This window comes from Ailuropoda melanoleuca, chromosome X (genome assembly GCF_002007445.2).
Source record: "Ailuropoda melanoleuca isolate Jingjing chromosome X, ASM200744v2, whole genome shotgun sequence".
NCBI lineage: Eukaryota > Metazoa > Chordata > Mammalia > Carnivora > Ursidae > Ailuropoda > Ailuropoda melanoleuca.
The window spans coordinates 74,548,068-74,568,537 of record NC_048238.1 but is presented as its reverse complement, the minus strand read 5'-3'; the positions used below and the strand labels follow the sequence as shown (position 1 = coordinate 74,568,537).

Sequence of the window (20,470 nt, the reverse complement as noted above, 5' to 3'; positions counted from 1 at the left end):
TGCTTGTGTTCCCTCTCTCGCTGGCTGTCTCTATCTCTGTCAAATAAATAAATAAAATCTTTAAAAAAAATAAAAAATAAAAAATAAAATAAAAATGATCTGAGCCAGTGACCCCATTACTATTTATTGACATGCTCTTTTTTCTGACATCCTGTCTGCTCACTGATGTTCCTAGCTATTCCAAAAGCCAGGAACCAAAAATCTTAGCACACTTTTGGGGTCACATTCTGCTTTCTTTTTTTAACTGCTTGTCTTAAAATACTTACTTTGCTTTTGCTTCAGTCTGTCACTTTATGTATCAATTACATATGGCCTTTCAACAGCAGAACACACCATCTGGTCCACCAACTGAAGCCCACACCCTTCTGCCAGAGTGTATTCCTTCTCCAAACATTTATTTGCTGTTGTGTAGACACGGGCTATGTCCCAGAATGAGATACAGGTGATACACTGGCTCCTCAAGGTCTACTCTACTTGAAGTTCGTTAGCGAATAGCCAGACTGGTCCTCAAGCCAGGTGAACCAGGTGGCCATTCGTCTTCTTTCCAGAATGTTCTGACATCATTCTGTAAAGATCCATGCTTCCCCTAGTCCCCTTATCAGGAATGCTATGCAAACCATCCTGCATTTTTTTTTCTTTCCCCTCTCCTCAGGCACATTGCATGGTTCAATCTCTAGCTTAAATGTGTAAATTTTTATTTGGACCTTCTAAAAGAAAACCCGTACTAAAAGCCTAAATCCAGTCTTTTATTTTGATAACAGAAGAGTGAGCCAAAGCCGACTCTACTTCCCCGGAGTCCTCAACGTTGTATTCTATTTGAACTACTCCTCTTTAGGTCCTGCCTCTCGTGCACATCCTCCCCTTCCTCCTTCACACGCTCTTCCTTCCTGTCTCCCTTCCAGACCCTGAGTGTGCCGCAAGGCACACTCTTGGGTCCTCACTCAGCTCACCACTGCATGACTACCTCTACGCTGAAGGCACTCAGTCTACGTCTCTAGCCCTGATCTTTCAGCCACCACAAAGGCCTGAATTTCAACTCCTTCTAGAACATTTGCCCTTTCGGTTCCGAGAATACCCCCACGTTTTCCCTCCTCCAGATACTTGAGCAAACTATTTTCATTCTGCTAGGGCCCTCTCTGCCCTTTACTCCATCCCCATCCTCCAGCTGGGCATCCAAAAACCCACCCAAAGTCTCTTTTGAGGGATGTCCCTCCCATGCTCTCTCTCAATTCCTTGTGCTTCCATTGTCATAGAACTCACCCCACAGTCTTGTAACTGTGTCCTTAACTATCTGTCTCCCCACAGTGAGCTGAAATCCCCACCAGGGTTGGGACTGTGCTCTCTTTATCATTGTAACCCTAACACCCCTTCCGTTACTTGGCACCTAATAGGTGTTCGGTAAATGTTTGATGAAGGAACGAATGTTCAATGACCCACGATCATATCGAACTCAAAGCTGAAGTCCAATCATCCCACCAAAACTGCCAGGCCCTTCCTAATTTCCCCATTTTTATCCCCAGTACCACTATTCTTCAAGACATCACCTACTCCAAAGTCATTTTTTTTTAATTCTTTCATCTGTAACCATACAATCAGCCATTCACCAAGTCTTGTCAATTTGTTCTCCACGGTCTCGTTTGACCCTGCTCTCCAACCAATTCATTCATGATTCCCTGTTTTGAGCTCCATGACTCCTTTCCCTGATTCTCCCTTTGTGTGTCTGAACATCCTGTGTATACCTCTGTCATGGCACTTACCATACTGCTTTGGAATTTCTGATGTACTTATCTTTCTCTCTTACTAAGTTCAAAGCTCCCCAGGGCAGGGACTGTGCCTGATTTCCTGTGTCCCCAGCTCCTACCGCATATGACTTGAACAGTTGAAGTGTTCAGTAAACAAAATGAGTGTTCACGAATTGTTTGTTAAATGAGTGAATGAATCCCTGGCCTTGATCCCTGGTGCTACGGTTTCAGTTACTATCTGTTCTGTCTTCAGGGGAGATAAAGAACAAGACATTACCTCATTACATCAACCCTTCGGGAACTTACATGTCATTATCACATTTTCCCCCTTTCAACTTCGCTTCTTTGGGCTTAATAATTCTTCTTGCCTTCATCTTTCCTCACCTATATTTCTGGAATATGTTCCTCTGCCCAATAAGAAAAGACAGGATTTTCATCTGCCCAGGAATCAATCTCGGAGTCAACATTTTGTAAATTGTGCTCGGCCTGAGGATTGTTAGCTCCTTGCAGATGCTGGTGAGGAGAAGACGTGGGACAAAAGAATGACAAAAACAGAGAGATGGCAGTGCAGATAAAAGGAGTATCCACTTGCTACGCCTGCTCTCAACAGAAAACATCTTCCAACACATTAATACTATGTGAGAACAGAGCCAGAGACTCCATATAATTATTAGAGGGAAAAGAACAGGAGTTCAGATGAGTCTTAGCATACAGTTTGAGTAGAGATGGAATAAAACAGACCACAGAGAAGCCAGAGCTACAAGCAAGAATGATGTTATGATCAGGAGCTAGTTCAGAAACTCCACAGCGGGTATGACCCTCACCCCCATACCTACATGTCCACCACCTTACCACAGAGTGCAAAGCTGGACCCAAACGCTTTGCTTAGCTGGTCTTTTGCTACTGTGGTTCAGGACCTAAGTGAGTGAAATGGAGAAACAACTTTTTCTGCTCCCTCACCTACAGTAACCCAACCTGGCCTCACTGAAGCTGCTTCTTATCATGAGAATTTATGACACGGCTCATTTATTAGGGAGATCTTCAGTCTCAGGATAGATTCTACCGAGGCCATAACCCTTCTTAGGGGGATGACGTTCATGGCCTTACAGGCATGGCATCCTCATACCCAACTTCTCTACAGATAGGCCCACAGAAGATGAACACGGACGCCCTCCTCCTCACACACAGCGACACACATTTATAGATACACAGAGACAAACAAACAGAGTCATTCTCAGCCGCTCAGCCATGCAGAAATACACATGCTCATACATGGTGACACATACATATGTATGCAAATACACTACCTCTCAACCCAGGCTTTCATAGAGAAATTTCTTTCCTTCTCTTATGTCAATAGTCATGCTGGTTCCGAAACAGTCAAATGCCCAATGGTAGATAAGTTGAGAGGGTATCTGTCTTGGCAGACAGAAGTGGGTGTCGAGTGGGTGAGCAGACAAATGACTGGGAGAAGGTGGTGGCTGAGTGAGAATGGGTGGGTGGATGACAGAGTGACTGAGTGGGAAGAAGGGTAAGTAATCAACTCTGATAAGATTCTAGAATATCATATTTTCCAACCTTTTAACTCTCGTTGTGGCTTTCCTTTGAACACTCTCCAAGTCTCATATCTCCCTTCTCTTTGTCTAGCAATCTTTAGCTCTCTCTGTCTCAGCCTCTGTGTGTGTGTGTGTGTGTGAGAGAGAGAGAGAGAGAGAGAGAGAGAGAGAGAGTGTGTGTGTGCATGTGCGCGCACGTGCACGCACTTTACTTTCCCATAACAAAAAAAGCTTACTCTAGTGCCAGGTAATATTTTATAACAACAAGATCCCTGATATGTAAATGTAACTGCATTTAAGAATTATTTGTAGTAATGAATTTGTGGAAATGTAATGAGAAAAAGAAAATGTGCTTGTTTATTGCTTTCAGGAAATTCTTCTATTCCCCCTGGTTTTCATCGGCTATATTTTTGGCAGGCTATGGGCATGGAAATGTGAAGACATCACTCTCAAAGAGAAGTATAATAATTGCATCTGATTTATACAGATGTCACCATAGGGTTAGGAAGTTGGAAAATCCAGCAATCCAAATGAATAGGCACTTAAAATTAAGGACAGGCCATACTTTTGCTAACACTCTGGTTTGTAACATTATCAGTAGTCCACAGGAGATTTTTCTTTCAGACCTCTAAAGCAGTCACAATGGCAGGACAGATTTATATCTTACAAGACTAGAGCTGAAGCAAGCTATAGACGCTGGTGGTATACTGCCCGCAGATCCGATATAAAGATTCTGTTCACTTGGATGTCTTGAGCATAGACTATGCGTGCAAGGCACTAAGGAGGATACTGAAGAAATCAAAGACATTGTGCCTGGCCTCAAAAAATTCATGGGATAGTTGGGGTGTGCTGGAGTGGGTCTTGTGGGGTTTTAGCTGGGGACTAAAGAATGGGTAGGAGTCCTAAGCAAGTCAAGAAAAGAGCACGGGTCAAAGTTAGGAGTCAGCAAAGAGAAGGAGGCTAGGCTGGGCAGACAAAGGTAGCATGTCTGAGCATGATAGGGGGGAAGACAGATGGCAGCATGCGAACCAAGTCTTGCAGGACTTGGGATATCGAGTCCAGATCTGTCATCAATACAGAGCCACTGAAATCTGACCTCTTTTTATAAAGCCAACATTTATTAATGCAATAGTATCCATCTTTTCTAAGGGGAGAAAGTCTTGGGCCAATGAAAACTCTTAACACGTGAAGGATTTTTATACAAACACGGCACATATCATGAGCTAAGATTATATATTGGGACTAGTAAGTGGAAAGAGAAGGGATGGAGGAAATAATGGCTTGCATAGGCCTTTCTACTGGAATAACTGCCATGAACAAAATTATCCTTTCCAATTGAAGAATTAATTTAACCACTAGTGGCCTTTTGAAGGACATGTAGTCGGAATGGACAACTAAATAAGTATAATAAACCATAGTAAGTATCCCAAACCCTCTAATCCAGTTTGAGCACGTGTTAAGAGAGGCTGGCTTCTGGTTATTCTGGCCCTTCATCTTATAACAGTGTGTTTATTCTTTCTTAAACAAATAAATACCAGAGACCACTAATCCTACTCAGGGAGGTTAGTACAAAAAGGGTGGTTATAAAGGCCAACAGTGAAGCTCCGGAACCAAAAAGAACAAACACCATTTCATTGACTGGCCAGAATGTAAAACCCCTAGATGTATGTACTATCATCCTTCCCCTCCTGTAGGACTCCCATGCTCCCCTCAGGCCCAAAGGAGCATGCTTGAGGCCATCTCCCCCCCACAGCTTCTGACAACCAGTTTTCTCCTTTCTCCTTGGGGAAGAATGTGGCAGATTAAGGGAATAATCCTAAATGCTTTTAAATTAAAATTAACCCAAAGAAGTGAGAATCTGTGACACTAAAAGTCAGACCTCCTCTCTGCTTAATGTGGAGAACTAATAGCCTTTTACACTAGAAACCAAACCAAAGTGATCCCCACACACCCAACACACACACACACACACACACACACACACGCAGTACCTCTCACTCCCCAAAGTCCAAGATGTTCCAGACAACATAACAAACCACACGGTTGGGAATGATTCATATGTTTCCACTCTCGGTCCAAAAATGAGCAAAAAAAAAAAGTTTCCACTTAATTTATAATCAGAATTTTCTGCACATTTCCTAAAAAAATTAAAGGGGAACAATTCAAAAATCTGGACTTCCCTTCTCCAAAAATTACTGATTAGTTACAGACCAAAGTATCTTTTGGTAAAATATTTTTGTGCTCCATCCAACCCTGGAGACCAGGGCTATGGCTGCGTGGTGCCAAATATCTAATCAATCATCCAGTGTTTTCATGTTTTCGGATGTTTTCAGAAAGCTGGTGTTCTGCAGATACAGGCTTATTCTATCCAGTCTTTTGTTATCTCAATCGTACATATGGATACAGAGTTTTCTGTTTGGAGTATTTCTCAAGGCCAATGCCTTATTATAGTTCCACCACCTGCAAATATTTGGCAGACATTGCTCCATCCTCTGCATATCCCCCTCTTCCTGCAACCCCACCCCCATCTCTTGCCATTATGAAGCTGTAAGTTTACACAATATGTCCTTTCCTCGATGCTGTTAATCGTTTATCTGTGACCCATGAAATGTGCGATTGCCAGAGAATAAAGTTAAGTTTCAAATCACATTTCATGGGCAAAACTTAGGTCCAAAACCAAGCAGCAGCAGGCCACAGCCGAAACAGACTTAACGCGGCATCTAGAAGCTGAGTTCCCGTTCCAGTTCTGTGCCTTTGACCAAATCACTTAACCTCTCAAAATCTTAGTTAATACCACATTATGGTGTAAGGCTTCCGCTCGACGAAGTGCAAGGTCTAGCGTCTCAGGCGTCTAAGAACTGAAGTCAATGAGATTATTCCTCGCTGTAGTTTTAAAGTGAGAATACCACCTTGAGTGAAATCCACAAACACTGCACTTTGTACAGATATGTAAATATTAGATATAAATAAAAACCAAAGAAGGCACAAACCATTGTCAGAGCGACTACTCTCAATATTGCTTGCAACAAATTACGGGAGGGGAAAATATATCCTGTTCGGAGTATGCCTACCTTCCCCAACCCCGTGAAATTTTTAGGTAAGTTACCATGACTTGTTCAGGGCATGGCAAGGGGAAAATCTCCACTTTCTTCTTGCCCTCCTTCATCCACTCCCTATTTGGGGGTGGTCATTTGTTAGTCATTTAAACATTTTATTTTCCTGGAATTTCTGCTAAATAGCTCCCTTCTTAAGAGCAGTCAAACCACACAGCGGGCAGGCAACAGGAATAAAACAATTTGCCGGGGCTGACATTTGTTAACATCAACATAAGGCAGTAGGGTTTTACAAAACAGGCACTCAGCCTTGCACATAAATATTATATGGCATGACAACTTCGGAAAACTCCATCCACAGAACACAAATGAAAGACTGGGAACTTCCAAGGCGGGGACTGCAACCAAGGGCTTCAGTCTGCAACCCACAAAAACGAACACAGGCACAAAATAGGATACTGGATTAAAGATTTATTGCCTTCGGTTTAAAATTTTAGTTCAGACATTGGATTATCCCTCCTGACTTCGTGGTAAACTAAAGTTCCTTTTTTTTCTCTTGTCTTTCATTTCATTTTGTTTCGTTTTGTTTTTTTACAGCAAGCTTTGAATTAGCCCCACGTTAAAGGCTTGAGGGCAATTTGTAGCAAGCAGCCAATGCCAGGCCTTTGTTTCTTTAGCGTACCAAGCGGGCAAACACATAGGCTACTGTCCTCCACACCGATCTCTCACCTCAGACACCTCCACCCACACCTCCACAGGGACACGCCCAACCTTCCCATTGCTCTCCCCATACGCATGCATCTCAGCACATATGCTAATTATAGTACACCTACACAGGTACTCACACACTTAAAAGAAGAGGTGGAAAGATCATGACAAAGATATGTAGTGTGCAACGTGTCACTGACAGAGGAGAGAGCGAGTTGTTTCCCTGGACGGGCTACTGGTGGGCCGCGCGGAGCCAGGGGCTTAACTCATCCAGAACTGGCCAGAGGTGAAGGGATACAAGCAGTTTTACTCAACCGATGAAAACAGGTTCCAGTGAGAGCTTGCGAGTGGGCAGGCTATTCCTTGCGAGAACAACTTGGGAGTTAATGGACGCGTCACATAGGAAAAGTGGACCTAGCCCTGTTAGGGAACTCGCTAACCGTACGGCGGTGTATAAAAGAGACCAAGCTGTGTAAGGGATATTTCCCAGATCCCTTACCTTGAGTTTCTCAAATCGGTCATTCAGGGACGCGACCTGATGGTCTCGGTGACGTCCCACCAGTTTGCATAAGGCACAGATCAATTGGTCATCGGATACACAATACATGTTCACTTTCTCATTCTCATGATCCAGGCAGGTGATCCCTCGAAGATGTGTGTCTGGCACTGGTTCCACCAGGCGGTGGCTGGTGAAAGGTTTCTTGTTGGGGTGTGTGGCCCGCAGGCAACGGTCACAGTAGGAGACCTCACAGGTGATGCATGTTTTCACTGCATCCCTTGGCGGGTCCTGCTCACAGAACTGGCAAGCAATTCGCTCACTAGACATGGCCGTGCTGGGCCTGTAAGTCCTCTCCCGGCGGCTCTCGCTTGGGGAATTGGGCCCACTGACTGAAGCCTTCTGGAAGCGATCGATAATGTTCTGCAGAGTCACATTCCTCTTGAGGCCGTCCAGGCCCCGGTGGTTCAGCGAGATAACATACCGGCACGTAGGACACTGGAAAGCGGTAATGGGTTCAATGGATTCGCCAGAGCCGCAGCTCGAGACCAGGATGCGGTGGGCGCAGCTGAAGCAGAGGCTGTGGGCACAAGGGAGCAGAAGCGGGTCTTCGAACAACTCCAGGCAGATTGGACAGGTCAATTCGGACTCCAGTGTTTCCATCTTTAGTGAAAATAATCCTGCTGGGGCATTAAGAACCACAGAGGCTGGGCTTTCACCTGCAAGGAATACAAAGCGAGAGTCACTGAGGACGTGGCGTGGTGACACACTAACCAGCGGAGGCCCTGCATGCTAGATTCCCCGGCGACACTGGAGCAGTTGGAAAGCCATCTGGGAATTCACCATAAAGCCTTCCCACCCCACCCCACCCCCGGCTTCAAACCTTGTTTTCGACAAATGCCCAAGTGTATGTTCCCGCATTAATAAATAGAATCACGTGGCCACCTCTGAATCCTGCTTTACTGGCTCACATTACTATTCCAGCTCACGATAGCAGCGCGGGGCAGTCCCTCATGTATTATCCGCTGACATCTCTGGTCCTGGACCATGAGGAGCCTGAGGCCCTGTGAAATTCTCCCTCTCCATTCGCCACTATTGTTCTGTATTTTACTTCAAGGTAAAATACGGGGGCTGCCCCATTCCACATCCACTGCAAGGAAAATAAGGCCATATTTCAAGCTAACTCTCTACTTCTTGATACGATTCCATTTCCGAGAGCCTGCGTAAAAAAAAAAAAAAAAAAAAAAAAAAAAGAGAGGGCTTTGGGAAAAATGGACTTCTCAGCATAGAAGAAGTTCTTCAGAGTGTGAACCTTAATTGTTTCCTGTTACCACTCATGGAAATTCCTGTTCTATCCCATTTCTAGTAAGCCGAGTTACTAGAGACAAATGGTGCTAGCTTTCACTTCCTTCCCTCACCTGCAGCAAGCTCTTCATCTCGTCAAGCTCAATGAGAAGGGACTATGACTTTTCAACTTACTCAGCCATAATTGCTCATCAATAATGGAGACGTATTACCTTGTAGTTTCAGCTGGGTTTTATTATTACACACCCACTGAATTAGCACAAGCCTGCTATGAAGCTTACCTCCCCATGTGTCTTTTCATACTTCCTAAAACATAACAGGATACAAACCAGCACCCAGCTACAAATTAGCAAGGCGAGGGGCCAGAAATTTCCAGATCAGGTAACTTTCATTTTGGCAGGTGCATCACAGAGTAAAAGAAGTCACCCAATTAACATGAAACTAACCTCTTGGTCAATCTGTCTCTTCTCTCACAGACATCTCTAAGCTGAACATGATAGATATTGCGATGTGTCTTCCGTTAATTAAAACCAAAACACATAAATGTTCTAAGCTAGCCCTAACTGAGGAAAAATATGTCTTATCGACAGAAAATGTTACTCCTATTTATAGAAAAGAGAAAACTGTCTTTGGCTTTTATTTTGTTCATCAGCTCACTACCATTGGAGACCCTCACCAAGGCTTGAAATTTCTATTTGGCCACTGAGTAGGTAAAACAGACGCATCCCTAAAAGCTATTTCTTTTTTTTTTATAATAATATTTTTTATTACATTATGTTAGTCACCATACAGTACATCCCTGGTTTCTGATGTAAAGTTCGATGATTCATTAGTTGCATATAACACCCAGTGCACCATGCAATACGTGCCCTCCTTACTACCCATCACCAGCCTATCCCACTCCCCCACTCCCATCCCCTCTGAAGCCTAAAAGCTATTTCTAAATCAAACCTTTAAGTGCACTAAACAAACTAGCTATTTAATGGAAATCTATAGGAAACTGGGCTGCAAAATAGTCTTTTCGTAAAACAGCCACTCTCCATTTGGTAAGTTCAGATGTTTGTATGACCACTTTTTTAAGATGTGAGACACGTGGTTATTCTTAGTTTACGATCTACAAGTGCTTCAAAATTATTGGCTGGCAATATGTGGCTTATAATATCTATCAGCATTCACCTATAGAGATGACAAAGTAAAACAATTATAATGTGCATGTATCACAGAATCTTAAAAATTGGAAGAGACTCTAGGTAGAGATGATGGATTCCAACTTTTGCTCCAAGCAGGAATATACCCTTTGATAGCTCCACTGCTCAAATTCAACATATACACAAATGAACTTATTATTCACCCCTCTCCTCCCACCCCCCGCCCTGTCCCCATCACAAAAACCCCAAACACCTGCTCTTCTTTCAGCTTTCCCTACCTGGTGAATATCACTATCCAAGCCTACAAACCTAGGAGTTCGCTCATTTACATGTTTATCGCCACAGCCACTGGTGGCTTCCAGAACATTCTGTTTTATTTCATTTACCTATCTGTGTCTCTGGCTAACTCTCCCTGCTCCTCGAGGGTATCAACTATTTCACATTTTTATTCATAGCATGGTGCCTCATACTTACCTAGGTATTCAGTAATTGTTAAATGAAGGATCCCTTCAAGCAGAAGTCAGAAGAAGGGACCTAGCATTTGTTGAGCACCTCCTGTATTCTGAGTACTGTTTAGCACTTTACACACATTACTTCTTTCAGTTCTGTCAAGAAGCCTGCGAGGAAGGAACTACCATACCCATATCACAGTTTGGAAATTGGGGCTCAGCACTGCTAAGTAAATCAAGCAGGAACATACAAACCCAGGGCACTGGGTCAGTCTGATGCCAGCGCCTGTCCTCTTTCCCCTACACCTTTATTTCAATAATCTCACCTCCTTCACTAAAGTTTATCTTGACTATCTGCAAGAGGGTTTCTAAACAGCATGTTTCCGCTTCTATTTTTGTCTCTTTGTGTCCCCCTGAGTTTCGCTGAAGCTGCCTCTCATTCCGAGTCCCTTCCAGGATCATATCTTTTTCTTCTAGGCCCACCTCCACCTCACACTGCATTTCTATTACTATCTCTTCCAGAACTGCAAGTCTGCATTCTTCGATGTCTGTGTCGGGAGCTACTGGGAAGAGCTGAGTAAGGCCTCCCTCCAAAATGACAGTTGGTCAGGAGCATTGTTGAAAGACCTCAATGTGTTGAAACCTATTGAAAAACAATTAGAGTATTTGTGGTACTCTTCTAAATCTTAGGAGGGTGCCATACAAATCCTTCCGTACAAGAGGAAAAGCTCTCTGAGTTTCCCTGAAACCGTAAATATTGTTCTCGAGTAAGTGGGACACTTGAACCTCACTATGGAATTAAGCTTGGGGAAGTTTGCTATGGGTCCGCATTGCCTCGAATAAGGTCAAGATAGGACTTTTAACCAGGAATTTCTGAACCTCCTAGAACTGTCTGAAGAATGGTGTGTGTTTCTTATATAAGCATTCTCATGGGGAGAGGGTTGTCCACAGCATTCAAAATGTTCTCAAAAGAGTCCTTGACAGAAAAAAGTCAACACGAGTGCTCTGAAATAATCCACCTTAACTGATTTCAGCTCTATAAAGAATAAGATGGTTCAAATCTGTTGCTTATGGTAAGTAACTTTTCTATACTGTTTCTATTCTGTTCTGTTTCATCATCATCTAGCAACTGCTGTAGCCGAGACTGGGGAACTGAGTATTTTTTTCAACTTCTTCAAATATCTGTTCATCTCACCTCTCATTTATGAGGCCACCTTGTTCTGGTCACTCCCAATATTTTAGCATCCTTTCAACTACTACCCATTTTCACTACCTCCCCGATTATCTAAGCACCCTTCCCCTTAAAATTTATCTGGCATGTACTATGTGCCAGGCACTAAATAATACCCTTTACACGTATTATCTCATTTAATTTTCACAATGACCCCCTAAAAGGTAGGCAGTGTTATCACCCAAAAAAAGGAATTTGTCCCAAATGACATTTATTTGCAAGTACCAGAACTAAGATTCAAACCCAGAATAAGACTGAAAGTCTAGGAATAAACTGATAAACTCATATGTGTATGGGCAAGTAACTTTTGACAAGGATTTCAAGTCCACTCAGTGAGGAAAGAATAATCTTTTCAACAAATGGTATTAGGACAACTGCATATCCTCATGCCAAAAAAAAAAAAAGGTGATGAAGTTAGGGCCCTACCTCACTTCACATACAAAAATTATCTCAAAATAAATCAACAACCTAAATGAATGTGCAGAAACTATAAAATCTTGGAAGGAAACATAGGTATAAATCTTTGTGAACTTAAATTAGGCAAGGGTTTCTTACATTACACCAAATGCTCAAGCAACCAAAGGAAAAATTAAATTGATAAACTGGACTTTATCTAAATTTAGAATGTCTGTGTTACAAATGACAACATCAAGAAAGTGAAAAGACAACTCACAGAATGGGAAAAAACATTTGCAAGTCACAGATGTGATAGGAGTCTAGTATCTAGAAATAAACAGAACTCTTAAAACTCCACAATTAAAAGGCCAAAAAAAGTGGGCAAAGGATCTGAACAGACATTTCTCTAAAGATGACAAAGGATCAGTAAGCATATGAAAAGATACTCAATATCATTAGCCATTAGGGAAACGCAAATCAAAAGCACAATGAAATACCACTTTGTACTCACGGGGATGGCTGTATTACTACTTCACGCCCACTAGGATGACTGTAATTTTAAAAAACAGCAAATGTCATCCAGGATTTGGAAAAACTGGAATCCTTCTACATTGCTGGTGGGAATGTAAAATGTTGCATCTGCTTTAGGAAATAGTTTGGCAATTCCTCAGATGGTTAAATGTGGAGTTAGCATACGATCCAGAAGAACTGAAGATGTGCTCACTCAAAAACTTGTACACAGATATTCCTAGCAGCATCATTCATAATAGCCAAATGGTACAAATAACCTAAATGTCCATCAACTGATGAATGGATAAACAAATATGGTACATCCATACAATGGAATATTATTCATCGAGAGAAAGTAATAAAGTACTGAGCCATACCACCACATACATGGATGAGCTTTGGAAGCATTATGCTAAGTGAAAGAAGCCAGTCACAGAAGGCCAAAAATTATATGATTCTCTTTACATGAAATGCCCAGAATAGGCAAATCCATAAGAACAGAAAGTAGATTACTGGTTGCCAAGGGCTGGGGGGGGAGGGGGGTGACTGCTAATGGGTAGAGTTTCTTTTGGGGATGATGAAGGAAATGTTCAGAAATTAGTGGTGACTGCTGTACAACTTTGTGAAAATACTAAAATGCACCCAATTGTGCACTTTAAAATGGTGAGCATTATGATACAGGAATTACTGAATAAAAAAAAAAGATTTAAACCCAAGTCTGACCCTGGAGTGTAAACATTTCACCACTATACTATACTGCCATCTATGTAACTATGTAGTCATTATAAACCCTACTGGATTACTTCTTCTGATTGTTTTTCTAGGTCACTGATTCCCTGTCCAGGTTTTGCAACACCCTGGAACACCTCTAATGATTAATGGCTGGCAGAAAGTTCTCAGCTCCCAATTTGTATTCATTTCAAAACCACAAGGGGCCCCTGGGTGGCTCAGTCATTTGGTCGTCTGACTCTAGGTTGCAGCTCGGGTCATGATCTCAGGGTCCTGGGATCAAGCCCCCGGTCGGGCTCCGCACTCAGTGCGGAGTCTGCTTGGGATTCTCTCTCTCCCTCTCCCTCCGCCCCTTCCCTCTTTCTTTCTCTCCCTCTCTCTCTCTTTCTAAAATAAATAAGTAAAATCTTTAAAAGTAAAATAAAATAAAACCCACAAGACTCCTAAAAAAAATACTTGGCTCTTACATCACAAAATTCTTTTGGGAAGGACAGAGGGAAGCAGTATGACAAAAATGAAACAATGGCAAAGTGTTGCAACTTCCAAAAGTCTGTGAATCCCTGATCTCTGCAGAATTACAGAGTGCTGAAGATAAAGACACGATGTGAACCTGATAGAGTGCCACCCGATAACAGGTAATCAGGAAGCTTTTGCCAGAAAACACAATGGTTCGTCACAAAAATGCACTGATGAAATGCCTGGGAGGGCAGGCCAATTGCCATGTTAAGAAACAAATGCCCGCATCCGCAGACACTGATTTGTCCCCTTCTGTGCCGTTTAGTTATGTTTACGTATTTGCCCTTCCTTGATTTTACAACTGTTTCTGCCTGCCTAATCTTCGCCCTGCACTCCCTTTGGGCTGGGACCCCTGAAAGACAGAGGTCGATGAGACAAAATGATAAGAAGGTGTCATGAGGCCGTATGAGTAAGTGGAAATACAAAAGAGGAGCTTCTGTGCAGGTGGTTAAGATGAAAATAATGCATTCTCTACCTACAAAATGAAAGATTGATTTTGGCATTGCCCTCCAAATCCGGCATGCCGTTAACTCCGATCACGGAGGGAAGCTGTGATCTGCACTTGGCAGAATTCTATTATTTCAAATGTTATTTGAACATAATGAAATGCCCCCGTGTTTTGGCAGTTCAGATTCAGTCTAGTTTTCATCTCCTAGGTCTGCAGAGCGTGGCCCTGGGCTCTCACTGCCTCCCTGAGCAGCCATGGTTCCCCGCCCCCCCCAGCCATTCTTCACAGGAAAACCGAGAGTGTGAAACCAAGCCTGACCTCTGAGCTGCAGAATGAGAATTGAGCTGAGCTGCAGGACTTGTTTTAAAAACAAATTAATGGAAAATAAACATTCTTCAGGATATTAACATGAATGTCCCTTGAGTTTTTCCTTAAAACACTACAAACCCATCTCCCTGCCTTGGGGGATGAGAGAATGAGTCCCGGCTTCGTCTGATGTTTCCCTAACTGTAAAATGTCGTGCAAGTTGAATCACCAGACAATCTCTTTAAGATGCTTTCCAGCTCTGACATCCGGTTACTACAGAGCTCTTGCTCTCTGTTCCCACATAGGAAAGACACGGTGGCTTTATTGAAAACTAGCTCCTCAAAACACAAATCTTATTTATTGGTGTGACTCGAAAGGCTGACCAGTGAAGGGCAGCATCATGAAAGGAACAAAATGCATTACTTTCCTTTGGCTAAGCCAAGATGCTGAAGGACAGTGGCTGGTTTTGCCTGTTGTACCTCAAGGAAGATATAATGGGTGTTCCTTGAGGACAACAAAGGGGGAGAGGAGTCCCAGCCGAGTAGAAACTAACGAGAACACCTTTTGGAGCTGAAAAGGAAGACAACCAAATCCTGGAATGCTCTTAGTAGGAAAGGACCCCTTGAAGCTGGGGCGGTGGGGGGGAGATCATTTGGGAACACAAAAGGCAACCAATGCATAGAATTCTCACCCTAAAAGGACCCAGACTAAAAATAGAAACCCGGGGCGGGGGGGAAAGAGGTGAGGTGGTCACTAAGCATAACTAATAATAATAGCCATCTTACATCTGTGCACCGCGTGATAGTTTCAAAATGGTTCCAAAGCCACTATCTCATTTGATCCTCAAAACAGAGCCTGGTTATAGTCCTGGCTCTAAGCTGAATTAGCTGAGTGATCCTAGGTAAGACATTTAAAGTGTCTGGGCCACGGCCTCCTCATCTGTGGGTTGAAAAATACCAGCCCTACCCCAACTCACGGGCTCTTATGAGGATCACACGAGGATACAACCAAATTATTAACTTGCTTTACAAACAGGGAGCGATTCGCAGCATACATTCACAGACGGACAGACACAAAGCAAGTTATTGAGGAAAGCAGCAAATGTTTGGAAATTCGTCCCAAACACACGGTTGGCGTGACAGAGAACAGTCACACTCCCCCGCAAGCTTTCTGGAGGACCATGTGTCTAACTGTGGTATTTCTTATGCTCATATGTCTCCCCTGTTAGACTGGAGTACCCTCAAGGGAAGAACCGCCTCGCTTCTTTTCAGCTTTTATCGTGCACGGGGAGAGCTCGGGACTGGAGGTTGCTGACCGACTGACAGAGAGCACCGGAGCCAGTTCCTGTCTAAACGATCATCATAGCCTACTTAATATTTTATAGCCTGTGGATTTAACAATGTTTTCTTTACAATAATTAGCTCCTAAAGCCGACCATTGGCCATTTTATATCATAGAGTCACCATAAACATTACAATAAATATCACAATAGCAGAACTAAAAGTCCTACGTTTGCTACAAAGGCCAAAGATTAATCTCAGGAACCAAGAAAAGGATTTGCCAAGGTAACCCAGGATAATTGACAGGAACCCTAAGTGCAATTCCTAACACCTTTACCTTCGTGCAGAACACAACGGCAGTCGCAAGGTTGAACAAATGGAGAGCCAACTTAATCTACCTCATGCTACCAGTCCAGCTTTCCATCTGTTCTAGGGCTGCGTTTCCCAAGCTCTCTTACCCACGGCAATGTTTGTAAATGTTTAAATGTTCAGGGACACACCTGGATGGGCAGCCCTCTCCACTCCTACAGAATAAAACTGGCAATGTATGTATGTAGGGCATACTGTTGAATGTTAGGCTGAGAGCACCCCAAGTTCAGGTCAGAGACAAGGAACAGAGAACAGAAGCCTATTTGAAATCAAGCTTCTACTCCCTGGGGAATCACATGGATCCTAGCAACACTGAACAAAGGGCTATAGACAAAGCGATTCAGGATTCTGGACCGTAAACCATTTTTCTATCTCTGGGCTGTATACATTCACGCATGTCACCGTCCTACATTAGCATTATCTCCCAGGCCCATACATTATGCTCCTAACCGGGCAAACTGTAAATACGAGGATTTTCGGTTTCAGGAGGATTTGAGTTTACATAATGAGTTTGTTATCAGATAGTTTGGTCTCTGTGAGAGAAAAGATCCAAAGACTGGAGACGCTGCTCGTCAACCAGAGGAGTCTGACCTGTAGGAAAGAGGCTGAGAAAAAAGCCCAAGGTCAAGCAGTCAGAGCTCTGCAGGGAGACAAGAACCCAAGTAGGACAAGTCTTACTAATGATGCTTTGCTCACCCACTTAGACTGAACCAACACCCCAGTGTGCACTCGGGTAAACCCCACGTGGAGAAGGGAGTGGTGGGGTGTAGGAACATTGCTCAAAACCCCTCCACCACCCACACCGTAACCCATCTCACAGTCTGAGCCGCTCATGGGGTTTCTAAGGGCAATGCAGGAGCTGGGAGATTGGCTATCGAAAAGACAAAGTCTGCCTACGGTCATGGAAAAGGGCCAGATGGAAAAAAAAAACCCAATAGGAAGAGCCACCAACCTCTGGGGCCCAGGGAAGTCTCCAAGCAGAGTTTTAATTCATGAAAACAGAGAGAAAAACATTATCGATCCTTGGAAGAGAGGGGAAATGAAAAGGGGACCAGCAAGCGGTCTGCACAGGGGGATAACTGGAGGTGGAATTTCTTGTCTCAACACCACTCATCCGGTCTCCTCGCTTGTTAGCATGATCCAATACACCAGCTGAGAAACGCTTTTCTAGTCTCTGCTCTACACTGCTCGGTGATAAATACAGTGTTTTTTGAGAGACCTGAAATACAGAGATTACTGTAACACCACCTGGGTACCAAGGCTGCAGTCATCAAAAAGTGGACAATGGGCAACTCTCCTGAACTGTTGTGCATCCAGGATCGACACGTTCCACGTCCTATTTTGATGATGCGATGCTCTAAGTCAAGACCGCCAGCTTAAGTAAGGAGGCGTTTCACAAACACAGTGCCTTGTTCTCCCCTTTGCACGGAAGACCAAAAAAACAAAAACAAAAACAAAACCACTAAATGGAAATGGAGCATCCCCTGGCCTCCACGAGCAGCAGAGTCACATGACCTAACAGCTAGGGAGTTCCCAAGATCCATAAAGACTGGATGACAGACACACAAGAGGCCAAGAAGGTGTCCCTGGAAACAGCCATTCAGGACACATTCTGTGCCTTAGCCCTGCCCTCACCTCTTGGTTAGGGCTCTGTGTCCCTGTTGGGAAAGAGGGAACCTGAGTGCGACGAGGACATTCTCTCCTCTTCACCAAGCCAATGAGGTTTGCTGAGTGGTAAAGACCTACTCCTTCTGCAGTTTCCTTCTCAACTGTCATGGCGTCAGCAGGTTTTATGGGAGGAGGCATGAGGGAACAGACGGGCGCACTACCCAGAGCAATTTCTGGATGCAATTATGAGACTCCACTGGCACTGCCTTAGGATCTGCAAGTTGGAGCAAGTTGCCCTGCACTTAGAGGAGGGATTAACTAAACCAATTTCATCTAAATCAATTTGCACTGTTCAGATGCTATATTCATGAAGCAACCAAGTCACCCTGATTTGTGGCAGTGCTTCCCAGGGGTGGCCTTGCAAGGTGGAACATGCTAGATGAGAAGTCTAGTGGTCATGAAAGAGGGAGGGAAACAATCGCCCCTTCATGTCTCTAGCCTCTCTCCCTGCCTTGCTCCTTCCTGTCCTACTCCTGGAGCTGCAAGTAAGGAAGTAGGTCTCAAACAAGCAGGAGGCCAAAATGCTAGGCCAAGACCGGGGCCTCAGCCCAGTCAGCAGAGAACTCTTCACCTTGTAGGTGCTTAATAAATATTGTTGACTCACCGCTGCTAGATGGTAATCATGCTTATATTGCCATGCCTAAAATTATTTATGCCGCTTTTCAGTAGAAATTAACTAACTGCCCCCATATAGGCTAAAAATGGGTGAGGCTATGTTTTCAAATGAGTCTGACTCAGACTGTTAGGTTGGAGTACATTAGATATGATTCAAGCCTCGACTTAAAATAATCACCATTACTCTGCAGGCCTAATTTTATGCATGTTTTCATTCAGTTGTACATGCATTAGGAACAACAACAACAACAAAAGGAGTCCTGAGTATGGTGATAGATTTGGCTCCCAGGGGGGCTAACAATGGCAAGTTAAGGTTGCCAGTAAACTAGGGTTCCTCCTTACACCCAGTCAATCTATTATCCCAATAAAAGGTAAATGAAGTACTTTATTTGAAAAGTGTAATGCTGAGGGTTTATAGAACGCTTTCATCTTCAAAGGACCAAGCCGAGACTCACAATACCCAGTACACGATATTATGCCTTTTACACAAGTGCATAGACTATGAAAGAAAGGTCATAGGAACGTCCTAAGGCCATAAAGCCAATGTAACATCAGATTTGGGATAAACTCTGATCTTCCTGACTCCTAGACCTGTATTTCAACCACATAAATCAAGTTGTGAGGAACAATCAGGAAAAATCTAATTCACGTTATATATCTGTATTAAGTTAATTGATTGGGCAGGAATATATAAAAATAGTCAAGTCTGTTTGCCCCTTAGGGCAGTTAGTATGAGTGGAGAGGGCTGAAAAGGGGGACGTGAGGGCTGGGGTAATCAGCTGGGGTTAAGGCAGAAGGAGGGGAGGGAAGCTCCCTATCCAGCGTTCCCCTTCTATTTGAACATAGCTGGAGAAGTGATTCGAGTACTGACTGGGAGGGAACAGAATAGGGTTAAAGACAGCCCTTGTGGCCCAACTTGAGAATCCAAGGAATCAACCCACACGCATTACTTGTCTATTTACACAGTCTCCACTATATTCCTGTATAAGGGCTCCTCCTCACAGACACACAACCATAACTACCCACTCGCCCCACACTCAGAAATCCTCAAGAAGGCAAACGGGTTGAGAAGCCAAGAGGCTGCAGGGCTGGGAGGCAGGCGGAGTGCGCAGGTTGGTGGGGGGCAGTGTGGGGAACGGAAGGGTTCTGATGGGAGATCTGGGTGGGCAGGTAGGTGTGTGACGACGCAGGAAGAAGGCAAGTGAGCGCGAAGGCGGGTAGGGGAGTGTGGAAGAGAGAAAGTGAAGAAACTAAAGACCCCAGGATCCCAATTTCCTGCTCTGTGAAACAAACAAACCCCCCCCAAAAAAGCCAACCCACAAAAACACAAAAACAAAAAACGCCTCCAAGAAATAATGCACTACACACCAAGTACTAAGTAACCTAAACCTTATCATCACCAAAAATGTTCTGTAAATCTACCCCGCCGTTATTTACTTAAGTCTCCACGAGCCACGAATGGAAAAACCCCACCTCTCCCCGGTTCAGTCGCAGTCTGCCCTCTGGACATATGTAAGTTTTCCCTCTCCCCCACTGGGCTGGTTTCACAGCTAGGCCAGAAATAAGGAACCACCCAGACGGAGACGGGAGGATCACTCCCCTGGCAGAAAAGGGATTAAGTTTCGCCGGGACTCCCCGCCGGCGGGGTGTCCGCAGCATCTCCGGCTGCCGCAGCAGCCACCGCCGGGCGGAGGGTCGGCCGAGGGACGCCGCCCGGCCCAAGGAGGCTGCGGGCCACGGGAGCGTGGGAAGGCGGTGGTGCCCTTTCCCAGACTCGCGCTCCGGCGCCGGGGGAGCCGCTCGACTGCCCTGCGCCGGGCCGCTCTGGACGCCGGAGGCCTCGGGCCACCCCCGCCCCGCACCCCAGAGTGCAAACTCCGTCCCAAGAGGGCAGCGACGGGCGCCCTGGCCAGGCCGGGGCCCCCGCCGCCGCCGCCGCCACCCC

General features: G+C 44.4%; 1 protein-coding gene across 4 annotated transcripts in view; it reads right to left on the bottom strand.

Annotated features, from left to right (window-relative positions):
* MID2 (midline 2) overlaps nt 1–20,470 on the bottom strand; it is a 93,938-nt gene that overhangs the window by 72,424 nt on the left and 1,044 nt on the right. For all 4 annotated transcript variants that reach the window (XM_011229126.3, XM_011229127.3, XM_034649846.1 and 1 more), the window contains exon 2: nt 7,559–8,274. In XM_011229126.3, coding sequence (XP_011227428.1) covers nt 7,559–8,218 — 660 coding nt within the window. In that variant the 5' untranslated portion in view covers nt 8,219–8,274. The remainder of the gene's footprint in view (nt 1–7,558; nt 8,275–20,470) is intronic.